The sequence below is a fragment of the Microtus ochrogaster genome, chromosome 15 (assembly GCF_000317375.1).
Source record: "Microtus ochrogaster isolate Prairie Vole_2 chromosome 15, MicOch1.0, whole genome shotgun sequence".
In the NCBI taxonomy this organism is placed as follows: domain Eukaryota; kingdom Metazoa; phylum Chordata; class Mammalia; order Rodentia; family Cricetidae; genus Microtus; species Microtus ochrogaster.
This window is the reverse complement of record NC_022017.1, coordinates 1,764,742-1,775,025: the sequence shown is the minus strand read 5'-3', so window position 1 is coordinate 1,775,025 and position 10,284 is coordinate 1,764,742. Positions and strand designations below refer to the sequence as shown.

The window sequence follows — 10,284 nt, the reverse complement described above, 5'->3', positions numbered from 1 at the left end:
AAAAAAAAAAAAAAAAAAAAAAAAACCTTAGCAGCCAGGGAACATCAAAGCCTATATCGCAAGTTTCAGCGGAGGGGATAGTGCGGGGAAGGGCGCCCACTCACTGCAAAGACCTGGTCTCCATCCTGGCTCCCTGGTTCTTCAGAAAGACCCGAGTCCAGCAGCAGCAGCAGCAATAACAGCAGCACAGCAACCTGCTTGGAATCCATGCTGCCATCCACCTCCCCACTGGCACACCACCCTCTTATACCTGCTGCCCCACCCCCACCTCAGCAGCAGCCTGAGGGAAATCTAGACAGGCAACAGAAATGCATGGCTCTATTAAGAGTCACCTGGGACCCCCTCTCATATCCCCCTGGGGACTTTCTGCTCTCAGCTTCCTACCCCCGGCCTAAGCCTGGAGTTACAGACTTTATTAGATGCATAAATCCTGTCTCCAGAGCTCAGGAAGCATCATTAATTGCAGACGGTTTGTCAGAGCTAGGCCCTGGGGGAGCCTTATAAGAACCCCCAATTCTTCAACAGGTTGGAGAGCTTCAATTGATCAACTCTGGACTGAAGAAACTCCTGTCAGGATTGTTATTCCTGGATGGGAAGGAACTAGGGTTACTAGTAGGCTAGGGTGACCCACCTTGGTCCCTCCCCATGCCTGAGATGGGCAGTCAGGACTGCAGCCCATTTCAATCCCTGCTACTTCTGATGAGGTTAAACATGGAGTCCCTACTCTTATGACTTACCTATGGACAATAAGGTGAGTGACAGGTGGGCTTTGGGGTCTTAATGAGTAGCGGTGGCTTGTAAATTTTGTGGATGGACCGGGCCCATCTTTGCTACTCCACAGCCGGAGCTCTGCTGCCACCGTGTGGCCACTACTCTGCTGTCAGGTCCAACCATTGCCTTTTCCAGGCCTGTCTGGGAGGATTTAAGGACAGGGTTCTTGGGGGGGAGGGGAGGAAGGGATCAGCCTCTGCCTGGCGCTGGGTTCTAAAATACTACTGGAACTGGCGACCAGGGTCCTGCTTCAGGAAAAGACAGAATCACTCTAGGCCAGGGGAGGGCCGTATCTGCCGTGCAGGTGCCAGTGGGCCATGTCTCTAACCTAAACTCAAGAAGGACCATGTCAGGGTTCTGACTTAGCCGTCAGCAAAGCAAGCTACTGACATTCTCAGCTTCCCTTTCCTTACATACAGGAACAATAAAATGGATTACTTCCTAGGAGAAGCATTATTTGTAGCAAAGCACAGAGCTGATATTTTTTTAAAGAGTTTTTTTTTAAAGATTTTATTTATTTATTATGTATAGAAAGTCTGCCTCCATGTATGCCTGTAGGCCAGAGAGTGCCAGATCTCATTACAGATGGTTGTGAGCCACCATATGGTTGCTGGGAATTGAACTCGGGTCCTCTGGAAGAACAGTCAGTGCTCTTAACCGCTGAGCTATCTCTCCAGCCCAGAGCTGATATATATATATATATATTTTGGTTTTTCGAGACAGGGTTTCTCTGTGGTTTTGGAGCCTGTCCTGGAACTAGCTCTGTAGACCAGGCTGATCTCGAACTCACAGAGATCCGCCTGCCTCTGCCTCCCAAGTGCTGGGACAGAGCTGATATTTTTTAAATGTCAACTGTGATTACCTTTGCTTTCCCCCCCCACGCCAGTCCTGGGAATCTTACCATCTCCAGAGGCTTTCTTTGGACACACTTCTCCCTATGCTGCGCTGGCTTTAGCTCTTGATGGCTCCTTCAGAGGTCTTAGTTTGTTCCATGGCGTCTCAGCATTTCTCATCTCATATGTAAAAGCCCTTTACGCATTCCATTCAGCCTGGTTATTTTATTTTAATTAAATTTTTTTTTTTTTTTGCTGAAGGGGATAGTATTTTATTGTAACCTACTTACATTTAGGTTTGTGGATAAGAGTTTTGTTGGTTTTGTTTGCTTGTTTTTTTTTTTTTTGGGGGGGGGATAAGGTTTCTCTATGTGACGGTCCTGGGTGTCCTGGAGGAACTCAACTCTGTAGACCAGGCTGGCCTCAACCTCAGAGATCCTGCCTCTGCCTCCTGAGTGCTGGGATTAAAGGTGTGTGCATCACCATCCTCAGCTTGCTTGTGATTTTCTAAGATTGGACTGTGTGTAGTCCAGAGTATGCTGGCCTCTGTTCTCAGCCTCCCAAGTGCTGGGTTACAGATGTGCACCACCAACACCCACCTGGCAGGAGTTCAGGTTTTCTGTTTGTTTACAGGATCTCACTAGTAGCCCTGGCTGTCTTGGAACTCACTAGGTAGAATAAGCTGGCCTTGAATTTTCAGAGATCCCTTGAGGCTGTTGGTGGTGGTAAACCGAGTGAGTGCAGGGCGATAGAACAGGCACTCTGCCCACCACACTCAAGTGCCAGGGTCTGGGCTGAAGTTAGCTGCCTTCTCCCTATGGAGCAGGCACCTCCACCACAGTATAAATTAATCCAGCTAGCCTGTTACACGATCTTGCCTTTGGATTCCCAACTCCCAGACTTGTCTGTCTGTCTATCTACAGGGTCTCAGCAGGGTAGTGGTCTCAGCACCGGCGAGGCAGAGTCAGGTGGATCTCTGAGTTTGAGGCCAGCCTGATCTACACAGAAACCCTGTCTGGAAAAACCAACCAACAATCCAACAAATAAACAAACATAAGGTCTCACTTTGTAGTTCTGGCCTGGAACTCAATCTGTAGACCAGACAGACTGCCAGACTGGCCTATGGCCTTTTTTTTTTTTTTTTTTTTTTTTTTTTTGGTTTTTCTAGACAGGGTTTCTCTGTAGCTTTGGAGCCTGTCCTGGAACTAGCTCTTGTAGACCAGGCTGTCCTTGAACTCCCAGAGATCTGCCTGCCTCTGCCTTCTGAGTGAGTGCTGGGATTAAAAGCGTGCGCCACCATCGCCCGGCTATGACCCTTTTCAAAAACTTATTTTATCTTTAGTTGTGTGGATGTCTGCCCTCATGTATGTGAGCGCAGGTACCTGGGAGGCCAGTTCAGAATCAGATCTCTGGAGTTGGAGTTGCAGACAGTTGTGAGCAGCACGTAAACACTGAGCCATCACTCCAGCCCATCCCCCAAATGTCCGTTCTTCTTGCGCCCCTACATCCTCCTGCCCCCTTTTTCCTTTTATCTGGGGATGGTGAGACACGCCTCACAGAGAGCACCTTACCGTTGTCAGCTCAGGTCTCTAGGCTTGGCGGTAAGGATTTCACTGCTGAGCCATCTTGCCAGCCCTACACAGTGAGGGCCAACAATAGTGCTCCCACTTTCCAAAGGGGGGAAGGGGGCTCCCAGTCTTTCACGGATCTGTCCAGTTCTTCGGTCTCATCGCTGTCCTCACTTTCAGTGGTAATTATAAAGGAGTGCACAGACCCTTGAGCAAGACCTGCTTTCCTGTGAGCGTTCATCTGCTTCTAAACAAGGTCTGCCTGCTGTTTCCAGGCTTCTTCCTCATTTTCATTACTTTTTGAGTGTGTGTGTGTGTGTGTGTGTGTGTGTGTTGGGAAGGGCATTGTGCAGGTGGGTGCAGTGCTTGTGGGGGCCAGAAGAGGGCACCAGAGCCCCTGGAGCTGGAGTTTTGTCTGTGAGCCACCTCTCTCTCCAGCCCCTTCTCCCCTCTATAAGAAAGCTTGACTTTGTCTATCTCTATGAACATTCCCCAGTCTCTTTTGAGATAGGGTTTCTCTGTGGTTTTGGAGTCTGTCCTGGAACTAGCTTTTGTAGACCAGGCTGGCCTCGAATTCACAGAGATCCACCTGTCTGCCTGCTGGGATTAAAGGCGTGTGCTATCACCGCCCAGCTCTTTTCTTCCTTTCATTTGCTGGAAGAGGCTGAGGACAAAACACTGAAAGAGCAGAGGCTCTTGTTCTTAAGGCAATCCCATTTCCCATTTACATGAAGCACACACTAAGTTCTCCAGTCAGGATTCTGGTGATGAACACCATGTTACTTACATAAAGCAGAAATGAGAACTCTGCTCTTTCTGCCCTAAAAAACCGAAGGGAGAGGATAATCAGACATGAAAGCCCCGTGAGTCTGCAGGAGTGGGCAGCGGGCCTCATGGGCTTGAGCAGGAAGCACCAAACACACCATTGACTCTCGATAGTTTAATGTTGTATTTGCAGCATAAATAAGGCACAGTATATGTCAGGGCGAAGGACGGAGGGAGAAGGCAAGACTGGGTGATAACTACTACATGGCTTGGGGGAAATAGGACAGGACGGTTAGGGAGGTGAGCTCAAAGCCCCTGCCTCAGCCCCGCCCCAGGAGATTGTGAGAGCCTGCTCACAGGGGTCATGCTGAACTGGGTGGAAGGAAAGGAGAAAAGACAGTTTTTAACAAAACAGCCCGTAGCACTGGACCCTCCCACCTGTGAGGCCTACCACTGGAGCCTGGGGACCCGGACTGGGTTGAGCTCCTTCAGGATGGACAGGTATTGCTACATGTCAAAAATATATACGTGAACAGAGATATATTCATAGATACACATTTCTCTCTTCTCAAGAGATACTCTATCAGGATGTAGCAGGCTCCACTGTGGGATGGAGGCTAATATCCCTGCCTGCAAGAGGTGTGTGTGTGTGTGTGTGTGTGTGTGTGTGTGTGTGTGTGTGTGTGTGAAATTGGACAACTATGGCTCCTGCTGATTTTGTTGTCTATTTTGAGACAGAGTCTCTCTCTGTGTACTCTGGTTGGCTTTGAACTCTATGTAGACCAGGTTGGCCCTGAACTCAAAAATCTGCCTGCCTCTGCCTCCCAAGTGCTGGGATCAAAGGCTGCACCACTCCTGGCTTTCCTGCTGGCTCTTAATGTAACCAAAAATGCAGAGCAAGAAGCCTGCAAGGAAATATGGGTAAGTCCTGCCAAGAACAATGTAGGAAAAGGTTTTAGAGCTAAGACTAGAACTGGGCTGGTGATGCAGTGGTGGCCATTTTAATGGGGGTGGAAGGGGGACTTAGGGGAAATGAAGTCAATGCTAGGGCAGAAGACACATTTAAATGTAAAGTAACCCTTGTCATTACTAAGATGCTCGCAGCCTGTCCCCAAGGGACTCATGCATTAGTGTGTACTAGAAGCACAGAGTGCTCAGCTCAGGAGGCGGGGATGGCCAAGAGTGCGCATTTCTAGCAAGCTTCAGATGATGGTGCTGCTGACACTGCTCTGGGACCACTGCCCTAAGGTAAAGCCAGCGAAACTAGTGCTCACAGCCATTTAACAACTAAAACCTTACTCACCAGTAGTTGGGGTATAGCCTACCAGCTCACATTAAAAAACAAAAGAAAAAGCAAAGAAAACACCTACTAGCTAAAACAGAAGCTTGTGCCTACAAGGACACAACCTGCCCTGTTCTCACCAGCCTTGTTCATTCTGGGGTAGGGTTTACCTCAAAGTGACAGTGCAGAGGGTGGAGATGTTGGCCAGCAGCACTGCTCATTCCTGTGGGGTCACTACTCCGGCCAGAGTAGGAGGATTCGTCTGTGCACATTCATGTGTACAGAGACAAGCAGAATGTTTTAAAAATGTCTAGATGGACTGTAGAGGGCTGGGGTCTTCAGCAGGCCTTAGGTTCCTCACACCTCTCACTCTGGACAAACATAGCTAAAGAAAGGAGGAAGAGCACACAGCAGGAAGACCAGAGTGTAAACAGACTGACTATAATGTATTTCTTTTTTTGTGGACATAAGAGATAATATTAATGGAAATGTGATCTGGGGATGGGAAGAAATCTATGAAAGGGACAAACTGGGGAGAGGAATCTCAGGAGTTAGCACCTTTAAGGAGCCTCTCTCAGAAGCCAGAGGAAAACTCTTGTGTGCACGTGTCTTTCGGTGACTCAGTCTCTCAGGATGACGGTGCTGGAGGGCAGGCAGCTGAGGAGATGGAAGTGAACCAAGAAAGGGAGTCAAGATCTACAGATTGGGAGAGGGAAGGTGGCAAGGCGAGGTTCACCAGCCCAGCTCCCTGTAGTATGTGGTCTGGGGCTTACAGCCTTGGACAGGAGGAGAGGAAGGAGCCGTGTCCTTTCTAGTTCTCCTTGGGTGCCTTCCCAGCTCTGAACAAGCTTTATCATGTAGGAGTGGGGTTGCAAGGGCACAGGGCAGGGCTGTGGTTGCTCAGAAGAGTCCTCAGATACCACATTCTCAGCTCCCTCCTGATAGGTTCCTAAGAAGGGCTCGGTGGACTTATGCAAAACAACGGAGTTGGAAAAGGATGAGTTAAAATTGGAGGATATATCCATCTCGACTGATGCATAAAACACCACAGAGAAACACAAATATTATGAGACAATAACCCACCAGGACATACTCGAAACCTTTCTTAATGGAAACTCAAAGTCCTGAGATGCTGAAATGTTGGAGAAAGGATTTAGAGTTTCATTCTTAAAAAGGATGAATGACTGTATAGAAGTCTCAAATACACATGAATGGACTAAGGAATTGTATACAAAGGCTCCAAAGTGAACAAGATAGTGGGTAAGCTGGAGGAGAAAGTCAGAAACACGGAGGGAAATTTTAGTGAGGGCATTCAAACATGGAAAAGGAACCACACAGAAACCAACATGAAACAATCAACTGAAAAACCTAGCCAGAAAGCATCACCAAGCGATAAGATCAAAGAGTTCGGGACTGCAGGACAGAGTTGGGACAACAATATACTCAGACAGACTCACACACATGCATGCATACATGTTTATAAAATTAACACGAGCAGCATTTTCAGAAAGCTTGGGATATATTCAGAAGATCAAACAAACCTCAGAACCCATGGGGTAGAAGGAGGAGGACCTGAGATAAATTCAAAAGGATCAGTCAAATTATTTAATGAAATTATAGCACAAAATATCCTAAACCTAAAGATAGAAATTGATATCCAAATACAAGAAGCATACAGAACCCCAAAGACTCTTCTATGACACATCATAGGATGTCAAGAAGGGTGTATGATAGCTGTATGACAGCTGGTTCTGGTTCAGGTAAGTCTGGAAGGCAAAGGCCAAGGTAGCACTGGCAGCAAGACTGTAGGTGACAACCCCTTGACTATAAGAGAAGCTTCACTGTAAGCTGTTGCTCTGCTTTCTTAGAGAACCAACTACAGAGGTATCTGGGGTTGTCCTGCCCTTAAGTTCAGTGCTGCTTCCCTACTGCAGTTCTGTGGGGCCCTGCATCATTCAGGGCCTAACGCTGACTTCCTGCTATGGAAACAAAGACTTGAGAGTCTGTATATACTAGATATCCACGCAGGGGCAGACGAGACTGGCAGGGTATGGGTGAAGTGGCACCGGTTCATAAAAACCCTTGACTGAGCCAGGCAGTGGTGGCGCACGCCTTTAATCCCAGCATTTGGGAGGCAGAGACAGATGGATCTTTGTGAGTTTGAGGCCAGCCTGGTCTACAAGAGCTAGTTCCAGGACAGGCACCAAAGTTACAGAGAAACCCTGTTTTGAAAAACCAAAAGAAAAATAAAAATCCTTGATTGATGGGGTAAGAAAAACAGCCAAGTCTATGAAGTCTATGAAGGCTCCTTGGGAGCCATAAACTCAAGACATGCTTTAGTGCAAGGCCGCCAGTGGGAAGACAGAAAAAAAAAAGATACTGGGCGGTGGTGGCGCACGCCTTTAATCCCACCACTAGGAAGGCAGAGGCAGCTGGATCTCTGTGAGTTCCAGGCCAGCCTGGTCTACAGAGCGAGTTCCAGGACAGCCAGGGCTATACAGAGAAACCCTGTCTTGAAAAAAGAAAAACAAAAAAGAAACAAAATTTATAAACATGAAAAACAAATCCCAGGAAGCAGCCATCTAAAGAAGTCCTGAACACAAACACAGCTCTGAGTTTCTAAAGCCAGGTGAAATCCCTGGAGACAATACCCTGCCCCTGACCATCTGGTAGCCTTTGCTAGCCTTGTCACCTCAGGGGCTGTTCCTGTTGAGTCCCTGGTGGTAGAGGATGAGAAAGCCATCTCCTGTTTTGTTTTGTTTTCCCCCCACTGGGTGTGGCTTGTTCAGCACTGACTCTAAAGAGGAGGAGGGAAAACTTAGATACAATGCAGCAGAACATGTTACAGGATGGGCTCACTAATCTAAACTCTGAGGAAATAATCATATAAAGTAGAACATTTTCTCTTTCCTCCATGACAATAAATTTTGGGAGCTAAAATAAAAAAAGGAAGCAAGCAGGTATTCTGTACATTTAAGATGGAGGCAGCAAAGAAGACTCTTGGTGGAGCAGATGGCAGAAGGTGGCTCTGGTACAGCTGGGAGGGTTTTCAACTCAAAAGCTATTAAAGCTGACCTATTTATCCACAGGGCTCTGGCTCTGAAAGAGACTTCACAGTTCAGAGCCAAGGAAAGATGAGAAAGAGGAGGATGCATTTCTCTCCCTGGAGCCCACCAAATAACAGTAGCCAATAGCTACACTCACCAATCTCCCAGACAGACAGTCCGTGTCCTGAGTACTCTGATGAGATGACACACTTTCCTATTCTCTCTACACTCTTACACTCAAAAGCCACTCAGGACCTTGGCCACAATGTTTCAGAGCCCTGGAGCCTGTGCCTCGGACAAGCGCTACATTTGAGGGGCAGAGAACAAATAACCAAGTTCAAAGAAATTTTATTACTAGAAACACCTTAGTGGCTAGGCCAGGACCCTGCTGAGAGAGAAGGTGGGGAAGACAAGGGTGATGGACACTGGTGGACACAAGCCATGTCGTAAAAAAGAAGGGAAACCGAGAGCTGTGGGGGAAACAAGGAACAGAGAGCGAAAGCAGCTCCTGTCTGATGACCTGCAGGAGGCTGATAGAAAGGAGTGACGTAGGCAGGGGAACAAAGAGGAGAGGAAAGAGCCCATAGATGACCAAAGATGACAATATGCAGATGTTAGACAGTAAGCTATTATAAAACATAAAAGAATTAGTTAATCCAGTAACCTGATAGAACAAGTTTTAAGAACAAGTTTTAAGTTACACTGTTCCTGTCTGCCCTGATTAGAACGGGAAGGTAGGGAAGGAGACAGGGAAGCCCCATTAGATCCCAGGCTCTCTCCCTTTTCATTGCCACTAACAATAAGGCCACAAGATGAGGTTCCCAAGGCATGGTGGGGAAGTAGGAAAAACCCCACCATTCGACCAAGGAAAGTCAAGAGACAAAATGAGGTACCCAATAGATTTGGAAATGAAAAATGATTCAAACATTCAGAGTTTTGCTTTTTTTTTGTTTGTGTTTGTTTTTGGTAGCAGATAGTAATAAGGAATAGAGCACATGGAAGAGGTGGAGATACTGGTGCTTCATACATTCTCAATAAGTGAATGCTTCACTGCAATTTAGGAAGGGGGAAGAGATAAATAAGCAGCTATGGGGAGACAAAGTCCTGAGTGCATGGGGTGGCTGGGGTTGGACAGCAAGCAACACGCCATCGAATCTCGTCTCCCTCTATCTGGTAGGAAGTGGCATGCTAGTAAGGAATAAGAAGATAACAGCCACAGCTCAATGGGAGGAGAGGACACTGAGAACCCCAAACCTACAAGTGCAAGGGTTAGTGTTAAAAGACAGGTACACATGCATCAGGGCTGGGGATGATTGCTCGGACCATATGGAAAGGCCTTTGGCTGTAGGTACATAAGAAACCCCACACTTGGGGGGTGATCTGTGTGGCTTTGGGGCCAGAAGCCCTAGTACAGGTGTCAAGCGTACATGTTCATGTGGCTAAAGAGAAAAGCCCCACATCTGTCCATACTCACAACACACAATTTCTCCCTCTCCCATACTGCCACATCTAAGGCAGATGGGAGGGGTAAGTTGATCTCTCTCTTGGCTCAGGCGGGCGAGCTCTGGTTGGGGATTTCTCCATCATGGGAGGCATCATCTGCCCGCAGACTGTGACTGTGGAGTCATGATCACATGTGACTGTATGGGCATGCTCAGTTCTGTCCTTTGGCTGGCCATCTGAGTGAGGACCGAGGTGGCCACAGCTTCAGCTGCAGATCGAACACTAAGGCCATTGCTAGGGGCTGTTGCAGAACTGTGCTGAATCACTGGGGCTGGAGAACCCGTTGGCTCTGAGCTTTCCTTGGGACTCTCTGCCAAGAAGGAGGGCAAACAGTGGAGAGCAAGTGGTCAGAAATCAGGACAGAGGAACACAGAGCATAATTACAAAGAATAGGCCGGGCGATGGTGGCACATGCACATGCACCAGCACTCGGGAGGCAGAGGCAGGCGGATCTCTGTGAGTTCGAGACCAGCCTGGTCTACAAGAGCTAGTTCCAGGACAGGCTCCAAAGCCAC

The 10,284-nt window shown here is 47.8% G+C and overlaps 1 protein-coding gene across 4 annotated transcripts in view; it reads right to left on the bottom strand.

Moving 5' to 3' along the window:
• Atf7 (activating transcription factor 7) overlaps positions 1-10,284 on the bottom strand; it is a 113,610-nt gene that overhangs the window by 758 nt on the left and 102,568 nt on the right. For 3 of the 4 annotated variants that reach the window (XM_005353801.3, XM_026782646.1, XM_026782645.1), the window contains exon 12: positions 7,708-10,079. In XM_005353801.3, the coding sequence (XP_005353858.1) occupies positions 9,862-10,079 (218 nt within the window). In that variant the 3' untranslated portion in view covers positions 7,708-9,861. Of the gene's footprint in view, positions 1-104; positions 10,080-10,284 lie in introns of those variants that run through there. The other variant, XM_005353802.2, reaches the window with a different exon arrangement.